General features: G+C 40.2%; 1 protein-coding gene across 1 annotated transcript in view; it reads right to left on the reverse strand.

Annotated features, from left to right (window-relative positions):
* xpo4 (exportin 4) overlaps positions 1–24,376 on the reverse strand; it is a 61,500-nt gene that overhangs the window by 11,380 nt on the left and 25,744 nt on the right. Inside the window, exons 8-13 of the mRNA XM_069713385.1 lie at positions 17,377–17,534; positions 6,397–6,571; positions 5,362–5,538; positions 5,080–5,222; positions 4,684–4,829; positions 2,414–2,591 (exon numbers count right to left, since the gene is read on the reverse strand). Coding sequence (XP_069569486.1) covers positions 2,414–2,591; positions 4,684–4,829; positions 5,080–5,222; positions 5,362–5,538; positions 6,397–6,571; positions 17,377–17,534 — 977 coding nt within the window. The remainder of the gene's footprint in view (positions 1–2,413; positions 2,592–4,683; positions 4,830–5,079; positions 5,223–5,361; positions 5,539–6,396; positions 6,572–17,376; positions 17,535–24,376) is intronic.

A 24,376-nucleotide genomic window follows, 5' to 3' on the forward strand; every position in this document is an offset into this window, starting at 1 on the left:
GAACAATCTAGAAAACACAGAGGCACAATGACCTTCAACAGACAATATCTCTGGCTGCTGTGACTGCCTATTGTCGTCACTGTGATTATCCCCCCACACACACAAACACACAACCATCCAGTGTGACAGCCAAAAGCTCCAAGCAACACAAGGTTTCTCACATGTCAGGCCACACGACTAATTGTTAAAAAATAAATCCCGTCTGACAACAGCCGCTGGAGATGCACTGCGCACACTCGAGTCCATTCAATTATCATTTGGTGTATTTTTACTGCCATCAATTTGTACTAATGTTCAACAAGCGCACGGAGAAACCCAGAGTTCACAAGAGCCACTTGTCATCCCAAAGCAGCAGCACGATCCCAGTGAAACGCAGCAACAACAAACAGGTGTTTAAATAAAACGCCACAACCAGAAATAGATATTTCTGCTTTTATAGAAAACATCAGAAGTGCCAGACCCTCCGATGCTTTTTATTGATCAACATATTGAATGAAAATGAAAATAATTACTTTTTGAAGTCCGATCTGGAAATATTTGACTTCACAAGTTCATAAAGAATGAACAACTTTTAGTTTGTTCTCCGTGAGACGAGGTTCAGGAGTCTGAGTGACTCGCCTCTGTGTCTCATCCTCACAGTTTACATGTAAGTGAGGCCTTGTAATAGCCGTGACACTTTTATTAAGCTGCGTTTTCTTATATGTGTGCATGTGTGTGCATGTTTAAGAGAGTTTGTTATACAGAGCTAAGTGCATTGCAGGCTGTGCTGAAGACACATTAAAACCACAACCACAATAAGTGTGAGTGTGTTTTACTGGCTGCAGTGTGAGTATGGAGAAATTCACCCATCTTTAGATTTACGGGACAATAACTGTGACAACACTTGGAAGTCGGACAGTAAGGAAATCTATTCTGGGGAGCTTTATGGAGGCCCGGCTGGTTAAGTGAGACAAACTGTCACAACAAAGGACTGCTGGAGACAAACAAGTGCCATCTCTTTACATCACAGGAATACTTACAGCTGTAGTTTGGCGAGTTCCTGACTTGTTGATATTACAAAGTGTCAAAAAGAAATTTCTTTCAAACGGATGCTTTGCTTAACTGTCCTCCTGTTACATAAATCCAAAGCAGAGACCTTCACAGTTCACCAAGAGCATTGTGTTGTTGACGGAGAAGCAGCTACTGTATGCAGCATGTGAGGCTCGGACTCTTTCACCTTCTCAACGCATACTTTCTTAATTTGTTTGGAGGCTCGAGCTGTCGACCATCCAGTTCTCGGTGCCCGATGCCAGTGAGAGTCATATATATATAAATATATCAGTCCTGCAGTCTCCATCCACACAAAGACCTCAAACTCCACACAGAGGAGGCAAACTGCTAAAAAGATCATAGCCCTTAATACCAGCAATATAATCTAACAGCCAGAGAAGAAGCAAAGTGTTGAAACAAATATCTGCAAAAATACAAAGTGCAAAACTTCAAAGTTCCTCCACCCATACAATTAAGGGTCAAGCTCACACATTGGGTTGTTTAATGGAAAAAAAGGTGAAATAATAAAAGCTTAAACTTTTAAACTTCACAGACGAGAAGTTTTTAAAAGATACTAAATATTAAGGTCCGACCGATATTTAACTTTTATAATTATCGGTATTTTTTTAAGCATCACACAATATCACACAGCCTGTATATTTTAACTGCCACAGAAAAGCACATTTTATAATCAAGTATCAAACGCTCTGCTGGTGCTTCAATAAAATGATTCTTTTTGTTTCTACAATAAATACCACAAAGTGCAATGTTCCTTCATAATAAGATTACATGGTGGCGGCATTCATTTATTTAAAGTCACTTTAATTAAGTTTTGCATTAGGGTTTGTTATTCACAATTTGCCACAAAGACTTTTATTTTTACTGCAAATATATCTCGCTTCCAAATATCAGTTTACCGGTGTCATTGATCAGTCAACTTCTACTAAATATGTACACAGAATTTGGTTTTGATGACCTAAAATGTTTTACAAGTAAATTTAAATGCCTTTGATTATCTGAAGTGACCTGGTCAGACTCTCTCTGTGGGCTTTACGATCCATCCTGTGGAAGCAGCACTTGAACTGGTGATTTAATAACTGATTTAAGTTCCCTTAGGTGCTCAGAAAAACATTGACATTTTTAAAGCTACAACTGCCCGACAAGTGGGCGACTCTGTCTGCCAAAGGCGACCCGACTGAAAGCTCTGAGACGGCTGCTGAGTGGAACTTGTGATTGGGTTAATTGTCCAGACAGCATTTTACAGCACATCTTTGAGAAGTAGTGAATCACCGGACTCTTAAATTCACATCTTTATTTTACAGTAAGCCTGTCAAGGCCACGTCACCTCAGTCCAGCAATGATATGAACACCACAGCGACAGTACCTGATGACGGAGTCCGTGCGATGGCAGCCCGGTATGGAGGACGCCTTCTCTCCCGGTGATCCGAGGATCTGCAGCGTCGTGTTGATATCCACTTCTGTTGAGTGCTTGATGGAGAACTCCATCACCTCTGAGGGGATCAGCGGGGTTTCACCCTGAGGATCGTCTGCTAATAGATACCCTGCAGAGAGCCAAACAAATAGATAAATATATATAGCGTATATATATATATATATGTATATATATATATAAATATATTATAGCAGTTTTTCAGTAGAGCTAAAGATAGTCATGAGAAAAATAATCTGCAACAATTTTCATAAAAACTTGTCATTTTCATTGTCAAATTTTCTGTTTTTTATTTTCTCCTTTTGGGATATTTCCTGCTTTTCTTTTTCTTCTATCGCAGTAACTTTGATATCTTGTAAATTTTAGACTGTTGGTAAGTCAAAAAAAAAAAAAGTGATGGAAATCCATCATCATTTTTTATACCATAGACTAAACAATAAATAAACAAAAATAAATAATTTAAGCCTATCTCCATCCATCCATCCATTATCTATACCCGCTTTATCCTGAACAGGGTCACGGGGTGCTGGAGCCTATCCCAGCTCACTTAGGGCGAAGAAAGGTTTCACCCTGGACAGATCGCCAGTCCATCACAGGGCCACATTGAGACAGACGAAAACAAAGACCATTCATGCTCTCATTCACACCTAAGGGACATTTGTAAAACCACCAATTAACTTGAGGTGCATGTCTTTGGATGGTGGGAGGAAGCTGGAGTACCTGGAGAGAACCCACGCAGGCACAGGGAGAACATGCAAACTCCACACAGAAAGGCCCGGACTCAAACCCAGAACCTTTTTGCTGTGAGGTGACCATGCTAACCACTGCACCTTAAGCCCATCTCCTGGCATTGATGTAAGTCCAAAAAACTCAGTTCTGTTCATCAAAAATAAAATAAGAAAAATGCCAGAATACCTTTAAGTGTGTTAAATGTAACTCGGCACCTTTGCCTCCATTCAGGATGTGTGGATCTATGAAAATGAAAATAGTCCACACCTCTATCTCCACCCACCCCTCCGCCACTCGCCTGCAGCTCCAGCTAGATGACATAAACAGCTCCACCCTGATTGGTTCCTTTGGTTTGTGATGTGTGAAACTCCGCCTGTCTGTTTTTAAAGATTGTCCCAGGAGAACTGCTCAGCCATGGCATCCGCTGCTTATTTCACTCAATGTCTTCGAGCAAATACAAAACATTATATGGATGTTAATAAGGTTAAAATCTTGATTTTACCTTGAGGGGGTCTTTATGATTAATGAACAATAAACATATTAAGTTGAAAACTTGAAACAAAATCTAAAGCACTCAAGAGGGTGATTGATTAAAAAGCCTTTAATCAGTCATGGCTATTCAATCACAGTAAAAACTCAAGCCAACGTGTTTCAGCCTCCACAGCCTTCATCAGGCCGGGTTCCTACCTGTATGTTTTCAACTCAAACGGTTTGATCCCCAAACTGAAGAGCACCAGAGGGACAACAATTCACATACCAGAGTAGCACTTGATGGAGCACTCGTATTGGCTTTCTATCATTATAAAACCTTGTCACGGTCAGGTGCAACTCAACAGCTGAACACTTCTCAGTGGCAGCGGGCTTTTTTTTAAATTTTTTTTTTTTTATAAATGTGCCAGTTTTAGTGTTTAAGTGTACTCCAACACAGAACATTTAATAACCAAGTTAATAAAATACAGATTTTGGCCTTAGAGGCGTCTTATTTTAGAGAAGTGGTCCAACCAGCCTATATGGGAAGTTAACGATGAGGAATCTACCATAAGGCTGTGCACGCCTTTAATGAAGCCGAGTGAGAGTCAAACCCGCAGGACTGGGTGGAGTTCACGTCCTCCGTCTTGTTCACAAATAAAGTCATTAAATTGGAGTGTACTGCTCTGGAAAAGTCTTTTGTGAGCACAATAAAGAACAGAACATCACACAGCTTCTCGTGAACTGTCTTTTGTTTTTAAAACTCGTGAAGTCTTCATGGAAACTGAATCTACAAACACTGGTTACACAATTCTCCACAGAAGTTTGAGTACTGATTCAGGGTAACATTTTTTATTAGATATAAAAATGATTGCAGGTTCAAACAGCAGAAAAAAAAAAAAAAAAAAAGCACAATATCACTGCAGGCTCTGTTTGTGCCTGAGCCCCGGTTCTCACTGGGTCCTTTAAAAAAAACAAAAAAACAAAGACACAAGTTTTCTACTGACCTGAGACCAGGATGATCCAGTGGATGTCCTCATAGAGGTCGTCCAGGACTTTGCGGTCCACTGATCCGAGGTCGGACGAAGCCATGAGGTGCTGCTGGGTCCTCTGGAGTTGGCCGTGCAGTCGTGTCACCCGGTCCTCCAGCAGGCTGCACGAGGAGGTTGAACACAAATGAAAAATGGGAAACACAACAGCACCCTGTGGTATAATCACACTGCTGTAAATCCTAAATAATGTTAATACAGATGAAACAAACTGAGATGAAACTAATTAGCTGCAGTTACCGACTACATGCACTTTTATTGCACTGCATAAATAGTTACACTATAGCCAATGGTTTAACAAATGTTATCATCTAAATAAAGAAGTGTGACTTCATGTGCTGTCAGTGTGTTTACGTTGTGAGCAGGGGGATGCAGTGGTCCGCAGCCACACGTCCCAACATGCCAATGCTGGACAGCTGGTCTGAGAACAGCTCCCTGTCGTCCTCCTGCAGCTCATTGATCTCCTCCTCATCGTGAGACGAGATGCCGTTCACCGACTGAGGAGAGCGCGGGTCAGGGTTTACAAAGAGAGAAGGAGTGTGAAAGAAAAGTGAGATGTCAGAGGGAAGAGGACAGACAGGAATTTCTAATGTTCAGTGTTTCGCATGTACACTGAGGAAAAAAGCGGAGTCTCACCAGGTTGCGGGTGCCGTCAGGAGCAGCCAGGTGACACTGGATGTAGGAGTTGAAGACCTGCATCGCTGGCTGCACGAAGCAGCCGCGGGGGAAATGCTCCTCGTCCTGGACGAGCGTCAGCCACGACTCCAGCAGCTTGTCGTAGGCCTCCATGTAAACCATGTCGTCCTTATCCAGCTGAGGCAGGGAACAGAAAATGATGAATAAATTATGTCAACAATTTGCATTATTTTATCATTTTGAGAGTAATTAGTAAAAAAGTGTTTTTATCATCAACATAAACATTGTTAAATGGAAAAGACAAACCTTGAACTTGGACATTTTTTTTGTATTCATGTAAAAATATATTCATTTAATATTTTTTGGCATTTTTGCTTGAAAATATCTAAAGTGATGAATCAATTAGTTCTCTGTCTGCTGACTAAGCAATGAAGCAACTAATCGTTGCATCTCTAGCTTGCAATAACCATCTCCAACATCTGTGATCAAATCAGCCGACTCATCAACACCAGTAGCTCGGCTGGTGGTTTCCAATCTTGAACAAATCGAGACTCAACTATTTAAATACATAATCAAATATGACTTTTTTTCTTTTTTTTTTTAACCAGAGAGTTCTTGCACTTCATAAAGCGTTGTACTCGTGTGCCAGAACAAAAACAGTAACTGCAAAAAAAGTTATGGTCTGCAGATATTTGAATCTTTAAAAAAAAAAAAAAAAGTGACTCTGGATGGACTTTTTACAACCTGTTAACTGTTGCTACGGTGACCAAAGGTGCCAAGTTGATATTGCATCCATTTAATGGGTCACAAGCCTAAAAGAACCACTCATTAATTTCAACCCACTAATTTCATTTGGAAGACAAACCTGGTTAGTTGCTGCAATGTTAACAATGAAGTATTTCAAGCAACCAACACCTCAGAACAGAAACTTGACTTCAAATTCTTCTGGGATTGTTTGTGGCTGAATGTACCACACAGTGTGACAGAGAGGAGGGATCTGACTTGAGAGGCAGGTGAAGGTGTGTTCGTACTCACCACCTCCTCCAGAGCGGCGCTGCGTCCAAACGAGCAGGTGAGCAGCGTGAGGCAGTTGATGAAGGATGTGAAGAGGTCGCTGGGCAGCGCCGTTAAAGTGCTCCGCGGGAACATGGTGATCAGATTGGAGATGATATTGGAGATGCCCACCGCCTCCGAGTCCTCGATCTCAATCCTGAGAACGAAGATAATAAAATGTGATCTTGAGACAGGACTGCTAAAACATAAATGACCAGAGCTCCACATACTTTATGTAAGAGACATAAGAGAAATCAGGATATAGTATGGACTGCAGTTTGGTAATAAAACAGTGAAAATGCCAGTCAGACTACACTCGGCAGAAAAATCCTCTCCTCCTCCTCTTGACAGAAACAGTTAACAAACTTCAAACTGCCTTTTTTTTCACTTTGATTTCAAACCCGTGCTTTGGCCTGAGGAAGGGCAGCTCCCACTCTCCATGCTGACGCTAAACTGGGGTCACTTTCCCGCTGCTGACTGAGGTTTGGAAACAGGCATGAAAATTGATCCTTAAACAAAACTTGTGGGCAACTTGACCCCTGAGCAGTTTTCTGCAGCTGCATCTGAAGATATTTTTATGGTGTTTCTGCCTAAAAGTGCAGCACAAAAAGTACAAGATAGAAGAAAAAACAGCTGGAATTCAGGTTTCTAGTTTCAAAGAGACTTTAATAATAAATCGGAGTGTGAAGTGACAAAATCATATTTTAGTTAGATGTTGAATTTAAAAAAAAATATATTAATGTGGATTGTAATCTGGATTCAACAACATCCAGACAGTACCGCTAATGTAAAGACAAAGTATAAAAAGAGGTAGAAATGACACCATATTTTTATATATATATATATATATATATATATATATATAAAAATTCAGGCTCATAGCTGACATTTAATCAGGTGTGAAAAAATGTCACATTTCAACAGGTGACATTTCCTTTTTAAACATGCAATGAGTGATCAAGATTCAAACTTAAGGCTGCCCATCTATCTAACTAAAAATCTCAACTTCCACTCAGCCCTTATAGAATCTTATTCTGAAATATTTATCTGTATTAAACCAACAGGACTGTTTTATTCGACATGACAAAAACTGTGAACAGACGGAGGGGCAGAAAACAAAGCAACAAATGTCCAAACTGAATGTGTGAGAGCGACAGACAGGAAACATGGTGGGGGGAAAAAAACAGATGAACAACAAAAATGACAACTAACCAGGATGGAGGGGCTTGGATATTCCCCAGAAAATGTGTGTAAAACTTTGATTCAAAACACACTTTCAAAGCAGTGTGGCTCTAATCAGCTAAACGATTACTACTAAATACACTATCACTTAATGAAGCTATCAAGACCACAAAAACTGCTTAAAAATGTCTCTTGACACAAATATCTAAAAAAAAATGTAGGTTCATCATCACTTGACACACTGTTAACAACATTAGAGGCAATATAACTGATGAAAAGACTGTTTATAAATGATCCTGATGTGAGTTCTCATGTATTCTTTGATTCTGCCCCCTTGTTTGAACTTAGTACTTACATTTTAAAATTAACTCAGATATAGTATGACGACCATTTTTCCAACTCAAACTTCAAACATATTCTCGACATACAAGAGATTCTCATTATGTAGCAGCAGACACGTGAGCTTTTCCGATATATTTGTGATCAACTGATGCCATCAACCTGCTGAAATACCACACTGGCTCTAAATGAGTGCATGCCTCTTTTATACTATGATATAGGCCACATTCCTGCTCACCTACTAAAATAAAGGTCTAAATAAGCCATGACAGAAATCTTCTACAAAAAATAAACACCACCTCCGATGGTTTCAGTCTATTTCTACCTTTTTTTGTTTTGTCTTTGTGTTTGAACAGCCCTCCTTGGTCAGAGCTGTCAGGGGCGAGCATTGTGTGAGGCCTAGCTAACCCCTATCAGATGGAGTTAAATTGCGAGCAGAACTGTTCAATCGCTGCAGATCGGCCATCCCGCTCCGCATGGTTTTCCGATGAGGCAACTGGAAAAAAGCTCCAAGAATAGGTGATTACAGACGGAGCAGGAGAGGAGGGAAGAGAGGGGGAGAAAGTGAGAGAGAGGGCCTGCGAGAGAAGAAAAATAAAAGATAGAGACCCCCTTTCCCACTTAGTCATGTGGTCCGACAGCGAGCTGGTGTGCACTTTGTGTGTCTGTAATTTATACATGATGTGTGTGGCCCCTTAATTCAAATCAGAACCATGCTGACTGGAAACACCCGCAAATGAAGAGAAAATACTTCAGCTGGTCTCTTTCTCACATTAACACACAAATCCTGTAAACACCATCATTCTCTTAGAATCCTTTTTTCTGTATCACTTTTATTTTATTTTAATACTTTACATTTTTAGAAGGAGTGTGTCTGAAGCATCAAGTTTTTGAGCTGTTTAAATGAGGATTTAAGTTTGAGACTTTTACAGTACAAGAATTGTGGCCTTTTTTGTTAAACCTGCATCAACTTTTTTTGACCAGTTGGGAGAAACAGTAACAAGTTGTCACCACAACACTGACAGATAAACAGTTGCTTATTTACACATCCTGAAGTTACAGACAAGCATTATCAGTCATTTGGAGCTGTGTTTCTGGCCACCTGGTCAATGTAAATCAAATATTTAGACTCTTTTAGCTCTGTTTTGGGTCTCTACCAATTTCAGTGGAAGTTATCAGGTGCTGTGGCAACTAAATACTGTAGTCACCAACTGTGTTTGTCTGGTGATTAGTACTGGCAGAGAGGGTACAGTTTTTGGAGGTTGTTTTTAAGAAAATAACTTCCTGGTGCAATTTAAAGTGACATTACAAGAGCTGTGAGAATGAACGAAACAGTAAAGTTGCAGGTGAGACTCCTAAACAACAAGCGGAAACTCACTACAGCTCTGTGAAGCATCACATGATGAATTCAATTCATTACTCAGTGACCTTTTTCACATGATTTTCACATTTGATTTTCACAACGTTACAAAAATATTAATACAGATAAGAAAACATGTTCATCATTCCCAGACTAAGGTATTTATATTTAGTTTTTTTTTTTTAAACGTAATCACATCCTGATCAAAAATAAAATCAAATCTACACAATAAATGTAGGGCATGCAGTAAACAAGATAGCATTTCTAAGGAGGACGGCTGTTGCAGTCTTTTTTTTTTTTGAGAGAGAGAGAGAGAGAGAGAGAGCATGATGGCAAAATAGGTCAAAAGTAGACAATGAGGCCAATTTCTTTCAGGCTTTATACCTGAACAATAAAATCATAAACTGTGTTCTGGGAGCAATTGGAAGCCAGTGGGGAGATAAAAAATAGGACTAATGTGTCCTCTTCTCTCAGTGATTATTAAAAGCATTCCAGCTGCTTTCCAAACTCTACTGGACTGTGTGCTACTTGAAAGAATGTAATTAAAATGTCAAAATACAGGTCTGAAACAATTTTCTGAAGGTCGAAGAGATTCTGAAGGTCAGTGCCAGTAAGAGATCATTCCTTCACTAGTTTTTCCAAGTCAGAAATATTTCTGAAAGAGGGCTTAGTTTTGGTTTGCATGAAGTCCGTTTTGAATCGGTGTCCACTGTAAAACTGAGGGGGTCTTATCTTCTCTTAACTGGAAAAAATGACTGACGGACAGGGAGGTAGAGTCAAGTATCATCAGCCTAAAAACATATATTGTAGTTTTGGTAGTTGTACACGAGTTTTATCCCAGGTCCACTTAATATTGTCCCCCAGAATGTTCTGCATTTAAGATAAGAAGAGGCGCCGGCTTCATCACTAACTTTGTTAACCTTGGAACACTAGACTGTCTCCGTCTATAGCTGTAACACAGCGTGCCTTTTGGCAACACAGTTTAATTGGACACCTCATGACCCAAAGAGAACTAGACGAGACAGAGAGACTGGACTGATGAGACAGGGAGACCCAAAGATGAATAAACATTCCTTCACAATGGACTTTGGACTGATATTATGTTGACAGTAAAAAAAAAAAAAAAAAAAAAAAAAATCTATTTATCTAATGATATTCCATATAAATAGATCCTGTGTCTCCATGCTTTGCAATGATAACTCAGATCTAGATATCAAACCCTTGACACTTTTGACTAAGAAATGTGAATGATGACTTTTTTTTCTATGGAAAATATTCTTGATTTCAGTTTACTAAACACGACTCTGTTTAAAAAAAAAAAAAAGTCTAATTAGCAATCATCATAACTCTCTTTTAGAAGAAAAGACCTGAGGAACGAGGCTTGATTGAAAATATTGTTGTTGTTTTTTAATTCGTGCAGTTCTCAGAGTTCTGAATAAAAAGAGACTGATTGGAACAGATGGGAGGTCAAAATCCAAGGTTGAACCAGCCTGGGTGTTTGTGAACAGAGTGAGGACACGTTAGAAACTGAACTGACTGACTGCAGCTACGATTTGGTAAAGAGGAGCTCAACATTTCTGAGAAACAAAGCACAATCAAACAGTGTTGTAGGTCAAGTTAGAGATAAAACAGGAGCAGAGGCTGAACTTTAAGAAAATCTGCACTAAAATTTGACTGTTGCAAAAGATTGGAGAGGAATCACAAAGATGCACACAGCAAGTCCTGCAACATTAAATGGCCACCCAATACCCATGTTTCTTTTCTCTCAGCAGTGTCTTAGGTTGATATTTATTAAGTATAAAGTCAGGTTCTACTGTCGAGACTAGGACGGGAACAATTAATTGATCAACAGAAAATGATTCTGATAATAAATCATTATAGCACGTTTCCTCACAGAAACTCCGACTATTCTCTGCTTACATCTTCTCCACTGAGTGGGTTTGCTGCCTCTGTTTGATATCATAACAAGCTGAATTTCTCTGACTGGTCGAACAAATCGAGACATTTAAAAACGTCACCTCAGAAGATTTGCCGATAGGAATTTTTCTCAAATATCCGATCAAACAATTAAATTGACCATTATTATCTGTGACTCTACAAGACACACTATTTATTATACAAGAGTGGAAAACACAGGAACACTTGGACATCACTTCTGAGAAAGGGAAGACAGTTTCTCTTTTTTTATTTCAGCCGATTTACAACGGCTGTCTCTTTCAGGTTAAAATACAGCTTCTCTCTTAACCTTCAGGTAAGTGCCACCTCTCCCTGCTGCTAAAAACAGAGCGGTAATCTCTTTCAACGCCTCTTCCTCAAACCCAGCACACATTTACTGGCTGCAACAGAAGCAGGAACAATCAACAGCCTCCGAACAACCAGTGCAAGATGTGATTACCACTCTAAGTCAAATGTCATATTACCTGAATTTCACTGACTAAAAAGATGAAATTCTACAACCTACAATGAACAGAAAAACAAGCTGCTGTCATTTCTGTTAAAAACGGGCTGCCACATGCCCGTCTGTTTGTGCCGATAGTAAGAGAAAAGATATACGTGTCTAAATACTGGTTGCAAAGGAAAAGATTTATCGAACAATTACAGTAATTAGCTCACAACCTAAATCAAAGAATTTTCTGTCAAAGACCACTAATGCTACCAAACATACACTGACTACAGTTATAAATGTATAGCTACATATATGGAAAATATTACATTTTGATAAATGGCAACTCAAATTTAAACATGCAAACTAAATTCCCTGATATTATTATAAAATAATCAAATTCCCTGACTTTCCCTGTCTGGAAAAGAGTTTTTATAAATTCCCTGATGTTCCCTGAAATATGCTGACCCGTGGGAACCCTGATTTCATGGCCTGCGCTAAAAAGCAGGCGATGCAGGAATCACAGGAGGAGCCTCTGGGGTTCAGCTTCTACACACCTGCCGGCAACAATTCAAATTGATGCCAGTGAAACAATGTCAGCCATGAAGACATTATAATCTGGGTGAATATACAGTGGTGTGAAAACGTGTTTGCTCCCTTCCTGATTTCCAATTTTTTTGCATGTCTGTCACTTAAATGTTTCAGATCATCAAACACATTTAAATATTAGTCAAAGATAACACAAGTAAACACAAAATGCAGTTTTTAAATGAAGGTTTTTATTATTAAGGGAGAAAAAAAAATAATCCAAACCCACATGGCCCTGTGTGAAAAAGTGTTTGCCCCCTCCTGTTAGAACATAACTTAACTGTGGTTCATCACACCTGAGTTCAATTTCTCCAGCCACACCCAGGCCTGATCACTGCCACACCTGTTCTCAATCAAGAAATCACTTCAATAGGACCTGCCTGACAAAGTGAAGTCGACCAAAAGATCCTCAGAAGATAGACATCATGCCGAGATCCAAAGAAATTCAGGAACAAATGAGAAAGAAAGTAATTGAGATCTTATCAGTCTGGAAAATGTTCTAAAGTCATTTCTAAAGCTTTGGGACTCCAGAGAACCACAGTGAGAATCATTATCCACAAATGGAGAAAACATGGAACAGTGGTGAACCTTCCCAGGAGTGGCCGGCCGACCAAAATTACACCAAGAGAGCAGCGACGACTCATCCGAGAGGTCATAAAAGACCCCACAACAACATCCAAAGAACTGCAGGCCTCACTTGCCTCAGTTAAGGTCAGTGTTCATTACTCCACCATAAGAAAGAGACTCGGCAAAAATGGCTGCATGGCAGAGTTCCAAGACCAAAACCACCGCTGAGCAAAAAGAACATTAAGGCTCGTCTCATTTTTACCAGAAAACATCTTGATGATCCCCGAGACTTTTGGGAAAATACTCTGTGGACTGACGAGACAAAAGTTGAACTTTTTGGAAGGTGTGTGTCCCGTTACATCTGGCGTAAAAGTAACACCACATTTCAGAAGAAGAACCTCATACCAACAGTAAAACATGGTGGTGGTAGTGTGGTGGTCTGGGGCTGTTTTGCTGCTTCAGGACCTGGAAGACTTGCTGTGATAAATGGAACCATGAATTCTACCGTCTACCAAAACATCCTGAAGGAGAATGTCCGGCCATCTGTTCGTGACCTCAAGCTGAAGCCAACTTGGGTTCTGCAGCAGGACAATGATCCAAAACACACCAGCAAGTCCACCTCTGAATGGCTGAAGAGAAACAAAATGAAGACTTTGGAGTGGCCTAGTCAAAGTCCTGACCTGAATCCTATTGAGATGCTGTGGCATGACTTTAAAAAGGAGGTTCATGCTGGAAAACCCTCCAATGTGGCTGAATTACAACAACTCTGTAAAGATGAGTCGGCCAACATTCCCCCACAGCTGTAAAAGACTCATTGCAAGTTATCACAAACGCTTGATTGCAGTTGTTGCTGCTGAGGGTGGCCCAACCAGTTATTAGGTTTAGGGGGCAAACACTTTTTCACACAGGGCCATGTGGGTTTGGATTGTTTTTTTCTCCCTTAATAATAAAACCCTTCATTTAAAAACTGCATTTTGTGTTTACTTGTGTTATCTTTGACTAATATTTAAATTTGTTTGATGATCTGAAACATTTAAGTGTGACAAACATGCAAAAAAATAAGAAATCAGGAAGGGGGCAAACACTTTTTCACACCACTGTACAATACAATGCAGCCTACGTGGTGCTACAGGGGCCCTCCAGGCAAAAATATAACCTGCAAGTTAGTATCGTAATGATTCCTTGCTGTGAGATTGTCAGATTATTTCTGCTGGACAGAAAAAGTGCTGCATTACTTCAGATCAGAAGCTCTGATTACAGCCATGACGCAAAGGCAATTATACCTCTGCAGGATGTGAAGGAGAACAGCCGCAGTGAAAAGGCTGAGAAGGTAGTGAAGGAGTTGAGCTTTAGGGATGAAATGCGAACGGTAAAGTGTAGGTTATTTCCTTTTCTCAGAAAACTCAGAATCAAACTGCTTCCTAAAGTTTTTTGTTTTTTTTTAGCAATATAAAGATTTTATTCTCGTAGAAACCAACCGGCATTTGAGTGCATCTGTTGTTTTATGAGTAATGAAGACACAGTAAGGCTGGAACAATGGAATAGGCCAAAAATTCCCCGGCCAAGTTCACAACGTCACCTTAAAAACCACAATCATCAATCACAGCATCAAACCGTTGACAGATGCTGAGCACAGAGCTCTGAACAGAAGCTCTGACACCACTTCACTCACACTTGGTTTAATTTGATGTTTCTTCCCCCCCCCTTTTTTTTTTTTTTTTAACTCAGATTTTCTTCTTTTTTTAAAAAAAATGTGTGCTGAGCAGAAATCTTTCTATTTTGTGTGTAATTATTTTAGGGGACTTACTGCCTTTCGTATGTTTCATGTCTGGGTGTTTTGCTGTTGTCTTTTATTGTGAAGCACTTTGTTACATCTGATCATCAATTTTTTTCCCCTTCTTTATTTCAAATATGTTATATTTTGTTTTAATATGTTCTTATTTTTAACTTGTAAAGCACTTGGTCAACGATTTGTTTTTAAATGAGCTCTATTCATACTGTGCAGTATGGATTCAGTGTATATCAATAATATAGTAATATAGTTTTGTGGAATACATCGATAAAGAAAGTGTTAATGGATAAAAGAAACGTAATCACACGGATTAAAAATGATTTTGAAAGAATCCTGTGTTGCCATAAAGGAGCTCATTTCATTTCATGCTGAAAGTTGTAATACACATTGGAAAAACTATGACAGCAAATACACCTCAGTCACTCTTCCCTACACTGAAATAACATTATGCTGATGATGCCTGCTTGTAAGTGATAAGCAGACCTCCAGGAGGTTTAAATTAGACCAAATTATGTCACACCAGTTATGCCAATAGGAATTAGGCTGAGCTTCCAGCTGGAAGTGGGAAACAGTCCACATCAGTTTTATTACAGGCTCACAGGCCCTGTATTAGATTAGAGAACGACTGTAGGATGGATGCATAAAAACACACCCATACCCAGTATTTACCAGTGTTTTGGGTGGTTGCTAGTGTTGTTTTTTTTGTCCTCTCTGGTTGAAAACAGCGTCTCTGTCAGACGAGCGAAGGCATAATTTGATTGGCTTTAGAGAAAGCCGGGAAACATAACTTACAAACTCGATTTGTTACCGAACTGGAAGCCAGTTTCCTAAAGAGAGTGCAGATGCCATTAAAAAAAAGAGACTCAACAAGCAATTACTTCCTGTAAATAAAGCCGAGATGGTCCAGCATGAGTCACACTCCTGCTGACGTTGGCCTCTGTCACTTGTTGAGTCTCTGAATTTAAGAAACATGAAATCCTTGCGATACTGGAGGCAGATAAATGGCTACTGAGACGGCGGCCAAGGAAAAGAGACATTACTGCTCTTTAAAAAAAAAAAAAAAAAAAAAAAAAAAATACAGTCCAAGTTATGGAACTGAAATAAACAACTGAGGTTAGACTAAATGTGCTAAATGCAGGGTTGCAACCTCTATTACACATTTAATTTCTGAGCAGCACTACAGTCATTTTTTTTGGACTAATCTGCTTCAACAATTTCACTTTCTCTTGATTGTTGTAAGCAAAATGATGACAATCCGTAAAGAAAAATGACGTTTAGCTCAAATGCACGCCTCAATAAGAAAGCAAGAGTCTCAGATATTTTGTACATTTGCCTTCATCTGATGATTATGCCCAAAAGTGTTTTTAAATTTCTCAAAATATCCCTGCACAATAAAAATCCTTCAGCAAAGAGAAACTAATTTGGTGCAGCTCGTGCTGGGCGTGTAATAGCTTCCTGCATCCACAGGGGAGCTGCTTTCAATCAGCAGGCTTAAATTAATCTCACCAGGTTGTTTCTAAAAAAGAAAGAAAGAAAAAATAAAAGCCTTCCAAGACAAGGTAGTAAAAAAATGACTTTATGTCACACAAGACATGTGACATTATCAAAGGAAACCAAGAAACAGATCAATGTAACTGATTACTACAGTTAAATGACTGCTAACATAAAGCAGAAGAAATGTAGTGCTGTTTAAAGAAAGAATTGTTCCCTACTCGTCCCTACAGTGAGATTTTGGTTCACTAATTTATTGGCTTTTGCAATTGTAGATTCTGTCATGCTGGGAGAGGCTCTCTTCACAGGCAACATGGACAATGGAAGTGATAACAGCAATCACACACAGGAGGAAGGTTTTTAACCAGACTGAAAGTATAAAAAAAAGTCTTCCAATTGACGTTGCTTGATCAACATCACCCGAGTTACACACGTTCTTGTGACTGTTGCCGTGTGTGTATTTGTGATGACACCATGCACCTCAAATCGAGCAGAAAGCAAACATTAAAGTTTAGTTTAAAGGGGAACAGAAAGAAGTCACAGAGAGCCAAATCTGCAGAGTACCAAGAGACAAGTGTGGTGTTTAAGTGGGAAAACACACACTGGTCACGGGTGCGTTGTCATTGGAGAACCAAAGTGCCATCGTGCCACAGTTCAGGTCGTTTGCACTGAATGTTTTCTCTCAAAACGTCACAGCAGAACTCAGAGTCCACAGTCTGATACTAGGAGGGATGAATACACACAAAAGCTAGCGAATGTAAAAGAAAGGAAACACCTGGTTGTTTGCCTGTTCTGATGCACCTTGTTCGGTCCTGGTCAGCAACCAACTGCCCCTTCAAATCTCTCCAGGCTCAGTGCTTCATTTCCGAAGGCTTTCTGAAGCATTTTAAGGGTTTCCATTGCTGATTTCCACAGTTTGACACAAAAGTTGATGCAAATGCCCACAGAGAAATCACAGAAAAACATGTAAATTAGGCCATTATGTTGATCAAACGCTCTAACTTGGTTATAGCGCCCATGTGCTCCATGATTGTCACGGTGCAACAGGAGCAGTCTCATTTTTTGATCCACCCTCCTATTGCCAAACTTGACTGAAACTCAGTCAGAGTCAAAATGAAAAACCATCTAGAATCTAAAAAGGGGACCGACTGCTTTTATTCCAGCTTAACTACCAGAAGACAAGCACATAAACTGGTACAAGAAGTGTGTTCACAGTGAAGGACTTTAAGCAGGATTCTTCCAACACCATGTTACACTCACCCGTTGATCATGCTGAGCAGGCCCTCCACCAGGTGGGCCAGGTAGGAGATCTGGGCGCTCTCGTCGGGGAAGACGGGCCCGTGCATGGAGGCCAGCTGGGCCAGACACTGAAGGGAGTCCTGGGCCATGTCCGAGTCTTCCCGGATCTTCCTGTGTACCTGCAAGACAGGAGAACATTTCTTTATCAGTCTGTTTTCAGGGTATTAAAGAGGAATCCTTCCATGTGAAAGACAGAAACTCTCGTCAATAAATCAGTGAATATTTTGGGTATGTGAATGTTACTGCCATGGACTCACTGCACTGCAAAGAGAACAACAGTAAAATGAGTGGAGACACTACCGCTCACTGTGACTTTTAACAATTAACTGAAAAAGCACAGTTCCTGTCAGGTGATTGTTTGATGGTGACTGGTGACTAGTTTCCTATTTCTCTTTGCAATACAGAAGGAAGGCGATATAGAGGAAGTCATGAGGAATCAGTGTCTTGAATACTCGACATGACTGATAGACATCTGGCTGACATACTCGCCGGGCAAGATTTCGATAACGGACAACAGTACAAGCTCTAAACTCCCGTATCAGCTGAAAGACAGAGAATCTGTCACAGCATTACAGGACAACAAGTAAAAACATTACACGAGGTGACTTTTCTTAACTTGCCACATGGGACAGGTGAAAATTAGCCTTTTAGCTAACACGGTGACGATGTGCATTGTCCCCGAAAAAAGAGGAAACAAATAAATAAACATCTGGTCTGAAAGAAAAAGAAATGATGGCTTCACAGGAAGTCAGGATCACTTACAGAGCAGCAACCTATTCAGAAACACTTGAAGTCTCTTGACAATAAGATCTTTTACAATGGTTTAACCAATTAAACTGTGCTACTAGTAACATTTAAGAAAAAAAATCTAAATCCTTGTTGAATTAGTTGATGTCTGGGTCTTTTATTGTTTGTCATTGGACCACAAATTTGTTACATGTTCTGTGTGCATTTTAGTCAAGTCAGACATATTTATGTAGCACATTTAAACACAACAGAGGCTGTCCAGAGAGCTGCACAGAATCAAACAGAATTAAACACACAAGAATACAGAAGCAGAAATAAATAATAACTGAATGGGACTTAAAGTGGAAAAGCAAGTAAAAATGAATTGATTTTTAACTGGGATCTGAAGACCAGTAGACATGCTGATGATCTGATCTGATGGGGGAGGTTGTTCAAAGTTTCGAAGTTGCAAGGGAGAGAGCGAGAGAGAGAGAGAGAGAGAGAGAGAGAGAGAGAGCCCGGTCGCCTCTCGTAGTCAGTTCAGATCTACGAACAACTAATAGCTGCAACAGGTCAGACAGACGGGCTGCTGCATTTAAACACTTATAATGCAAACAATACTATTTGAAAATCATCCCTTTAACCAGGATATTAATGTGTAACCCGTCCTGACAAACAAAGTTGCAATACTCAAACTAATAACAGCATGAATGACCTTGTCAAGGTACTTAAAGGAGAGCAAGGACTTCATCCGATCTAAAACTCACGAGAGAGCTGAAAGAAGCTGGTTTTGACAACAGATATATATAATGTGCAGCTCGAATTTAAAAGAGGAATCACAGATAACACCCAGGTTCTTTACATGGTTGTTGTTTTTTTGCAGTAGGGAGTCATAGAAACAAGAGAAGACAAAATCTAAATCAAGTGACACAGCTGGGCAACGAAATGTTTTACCTTCACCGATATTGAGAAAATTTAGCGAGAGCCAAGTTTTAACGTCGTCCCAACAGCTTTTGGTTTTATGTTTATCTATTTGAACTGAATGTTTACATTACTGAATGTGAATTTATGATTTTTATCTAAATGTTGAAAAACTGCATTTGTATAGGTGCTAAAACATAGTCTTGATTTTAATAAAGCAGTTTTATTGTCGGATTTTAAGGGCAAGTTGGAGCACAAGTCTGAACGTCCACATGCAGTCAGTTTGTGACAACATATGGACACGTAGCATCGGTGAATAAGGAGATTTTTGTCAAACTGTCTTTGAACCAATCCAATTTTGGTTAATTCACAAGGTAGAGCTGTTCTCTTTTGTGAATTAACAAACAAATCTTGAAAGTTTGGCACACTGTGGTCATCTACTGTAGTCACCACCGGTAATATTGTCCTTATTTTAAATGACCAAACCTTATTTATCCCAAATTTCTTTGGCGTTCACAAAATTAATTAAGAAATCTTTTTACCGCACACACTCCTTCCTAACAGTCTATTAAAAGAATTCATTTAAATATGATCAATTAACATGACTTGGGGCTCAGATAAGTGACAGAAAACTAATAAATAACCAATTAAAAGCATTTATTAAAGTGTTTGCTGAGCTTTCTAGCTGCTGTAGCTGAGTAATGACGGTGTTTGCTAATGGTCTGATGTCATCAAACGATGACTATAACATTACCAAAAAGGACCTACAAGCCTCCTTCGGTTACAAAAGTTTCCGTCAGGTAGAAACAAATATTCCAAGAGTTTTGTAAATAACATTGAAAACTTTTAAAGACCTTCTTTCTGATTCCAGGTGATACGTTGAGACGGTTTGTTTTACGTCCCAGTAATCCAGGTTACATCCTCTACATTCAGTGTGGGAAGGTAATTTAATCTACAAATGATGATTTTGCACCGTTGCTCTGGTGATATTTTTAAACTTTTTGCCAGCGAAGCTTAAAATGAACCTACACTGTAAAGAATACCAACTCGAAATAGAAAAGTCTCGGGGGTCAAGAATGAAAAGGTGAACCTGCCTCATCGTCCTGTCACCACTTTCAGAAACACATCAGCTGATACCCAGAAGAGTTAATACTCACTGGTGCAACACACCACCCAGCAAACTGAGGCGTCCTGAATTGGAGAACTGATTTGGATTTGTCTTCAGACAGCGTGACCCCCAGTCTCAAACGAACAAGACAGCTTCAATCAAACCCGGAGGAGAGATCCGACTCCGGGTGGGAAAGAAACGCTCGAATTCAGTCTAATCTCAGTTGTGGGATCGGTGGGCTGGTCTGCGCTGAGCTGTCACACTCCGACAAAAGAAGAGGCATTGTTGGTTTCTACTGTGGACGCAGACAGACGTACAGCGAGGTAGCAGCAGTAACACTGCGAGTCATCACAGCCTCCCAGCAACATGTGTTTCCACTGACAGCACTATGCGCACGTCTGGAGCTCAGATGCCTTCCTGCCGTGAGCCGAGGCTCCTCTTCGCAGCCGGTCCGAGATCTTTTCCTCTTATTTCTTCTTCTCAAAAACTGTCATCCTCTTAAATCCACAGTGAGTTCTTCTTCACTGGCTCGGCACACTGAGCCAACGCATGGCCCCATCCCTGAAGCAATTAAACTTTCAACCTCCTTGTTGCTTCTTCCTTCTCCTCCTCTTCCTCTTCTCAAATACTCTCCCCTTCTCCCTGCTTCCCCTCCAAATTCTTCCTCGCTGCCTCTCCCCCTTCTCCTCCTCCCCTCTCTGCACTACTCTCTGCCAGGTTGGTCGGGAGCCGCGCTGCTGGGAAGAGATCTCAGATGCTAACGTAGTGTAGCCACGGCAGTCCTCTCTGCTGCTGCCCTCTTCCAGAGCGTGAAGTCATCCTCTGGAAGAGCTGAGCGAGAGGACGGGGGAGGAGGCGGCGAGAGGGGCAACTGGTGAGTGAGAGAGAGAGGAAGAGAGAGAGGGAGGGTGGGAGGGAGGGAGGGGTGGGAGAGGCAGCGCAAGGCCAAAAGACTGATCAGCGCGAGCTCTGAAAAAGCAGCTGCGCCGGCGAATGAGCCATGCGAGTAATGTCAGTCGCCTCGAGTCTGACTATAGTTGGAGATAAACGGTGTGTGTGTGTGTGTGTGTGTGTGTGTGTGTGTGTGTGTGTGTGTGTGTGTGTGTGTGTGTTGTGTGTGTGTGTGTGTGTTAGTATGCAGGGTGTGGGATGGATAGAAGGAGGGAGAACAAGATACAAGAATATGAAACATTTTAAACATGCAGGTCAGATGACAGCAGATTGTGCCCACTGATTAATCAATGCATTCGGTATCAGCACTGCATTAGTTGCTCTTCTTTATGGCATTGTCATAGCTGCCAACTCACTTTGGCACTGGACTGTATTTCACAACAATAAGATATCATCAGGCTGATAAAGGAGAGATGAAGTTCTGGTACTGATAAAAAATAAAAAATACTGTACACTCAGTTTAACACAATTGTCCTGCAATAAGTCCAACTTTCAACTGTGAGATCATTATGGAGGTTGCAGTGTGTGGTTGAATTGTATCGACAGGTGTTCCCATTATTTTGTCCACGACATCTAAATTAATGAGGGCAGGCTAAATAAACACTTTTCGTTATAAGGAAATACAGTTCAACAGCACCACAAACCCCATTTTTCTGTACTTGACAATTTCTATGAATATTTGCTGGCACATACTTGGGTTGAGTTCTAGTAGCTATTTCTGTTTCTGATTTATTTTCTGGTTGCTCAAATCTGCAGAAACAGTGAGCTGCGAGGCTCCGAGAATTTTTTTTTCTTGAATCTTTTATCTGTCTTCGCTCAGTCTGTTAAAAATGAGCAAAGTTTCAGACATACTATACAACAGTCCCTCCAGGAATTTGTGCAATTTCTCTGCAATAAAGTTACTCAACAGAACTGAGGAAACCTTTCAAAATAAAACATTCAACAAAAATAACTACTCATTTTCAGTCAGCAATGCCTTTCAACCTCTCCTCATCATCAGAACAAACAACAGGCCGGCTGACTAGAGAGAAAAAACAAAACGGCAAAACAGGAAGTGACGGGTGGTATATATTATGACGTGCACATTAAATTATAAACTCTAAATTGATTTAAATAGGAACGTTCAGATTCAATACTGGGTTCAACTCCAACCCCACAAAAGACTAATTTGTCTGTACGGAGACTCAACATACAGGAACATCACAGTCACAGAATATAACTGGGGAGAGAGGACAGATAATGAAGGACAGAGCCAGCAGAGACAGGGGACACAAAATGAAGGAGGAAGACAGAGAGACACAGACTGAGAGCCAGAGGATGCAGGAGGACAGAAAGAGAGGGAGGAAGGCAGCAAGAATGAGGAATGATATTTATAGAAGGAGACAAAGCCTGGTGTCTGTTACCTCGGGGGGCTCACAGGCTCATCTTTCTGTTTTTTCAAATCAACGCCGAGCTTCCAACTTATTGTCTTTTGCTCGCTCTGCTCCACCATCACTCTCTCTCAGATTGGGTTACTGTCTGCCTGCAGGCCTCCGCTGCAGCCTCATCAGTTGCTGCACTCCACACTGATTGTGTTTACTGGGTAAACACGTAATCCTTTAGTGCGTGTTTGCTCTTGGACTTCTATGTTTGGGAGGACCAGCGGAGGGTTTCTATCCCAAAGAATTTTATATCACAGCAATATAGTGTCTATTATTATGTGGTGTATTTTCTCAAAACACACCAGCCGAGCAAAATCTGTCATATTTGACAAATGTCTGTTTTCTCACATATATAATGTATATCTCTAAAGATTTTGGACCAATCTACAGTCAGTTTTTTTTCTAAGCAAATAAAGGCCTTATCTCTGATGTAAATGTTTGAGTTCACCATCAGGAGAACACAGAACAACAAGGTGGGCGAGGCAGGATTAGATGGTAAAGAGTAAATGGACCTCACTTATATGGTGCATTTTCACCTAATCGCTCTCAAAGCACTTTACACACACATTCACACACCAATGGGGACAGAGCTGACATGCAAGGTGCTCGTCTGCCATCAGGATCAGCTTGGGGTTCAGAGCATAGTACATGTATATAAAAGTGTTCGTAGCTTCTGGGTCGGAAAAATGAGGACGGTGCAGAATTTCCGTAAACTGCAATACCACCGAGTGCCACTAGAGGTTGGCTCCAAAAAGCTCCGGCTCCATTGACTCCCATTCAACAAACATTTGTGTGTGTGCGTGTGTTTGTGCGTAATATTTGTTTATGAGAGACTGAATGTGTATCTGACAGAACAAAAGCATGTCTGCATAAAAAGGTCAGTGGGTTAATGTGTGATTTATAATTACAGATGTGTAGTTACAGTATTTACAGAACATGTCGTGTGTTCTGGTGTGCACGTCTTACTGTAGTGTGTCTGTGTCCACCTGACGTGATGAAATAAACCAGATGCATTTGATCCTGTTGCATGATTTGCGTTTGCATGCGAGTGCACACTCAAACCCGATCTGATGCCGCTGCCTCGTCACTCAGAGAAACTAAAAACCCAGACAAACACAAACAGACCAAAACTCCCTGCCGGGGCCAGAATTACAGTTTGTATGCGCGCTTTTCGTTTCTGTTGTTGTTTTGTTGTTTAGCGACTTGGTGTGTGCTGTAATTAAACTGCTGTTTGTTTGTTTGTTTTAATTTATTGCACTGTTGTTTTGCTTAGTTTAGTTTAATATTATTCTATTTCCATTTGTATATAATGTGCACTTACAAAAAAAAAAGATTTAATAATTTTTCCTACCTTTATTTTTTATTGTCATTTTTATTGCTTTGCCCTGTATATTCTACTGTAACGTAAACATTTCCCTTTGAGGGATTCATAGCTATCTAATCACAAAGTGTTCAATCGACAGACAGAGTAGCTTTATTTTGTAGGCGCAATCAGTGAGGCCTTCTTCCTTTTCAATCTCCCTCGCCAAACTGTTTGTCTGTTGCTTTTAGAACAGAAATAAAAAAATTGTATTGTCATTGTACAGGATACAATGAGATTAAGAGTGTTTCTCATGATCAGTGCATATAAAAAACAACAGCGCCACAATACACATTCATTCATCAACAGCCAAAATACACATTCAGAATACATAAACGTCTCAGGCAGAAGTCGGAGCACTTACGTATGTGCTTATTGCACTTAAATAAATAAATAATTGAGTAAAAAAAATATGTAAACAGAATATTGCACTGATATAAAAATTGGAGTGTGAGGTAGAGAACAGGATTAAGG

Source organism: Brachyistius frenatus, unplaced genomic scaffold, assembly GCF_029030835.1.
Source record: "Brachyistius frenatus isolate BFR_SWC_R1_liver_20210118 unplaced genomic scaffold, ASM2903083v1 Contig_118, whole genome shotgun sequence".
Lineage (NCBI taxonomy): Eukaryota > Metazoa > Chordata > Actinopteri > Embiotocidae > Brachyistius > Brachyistius frenatus.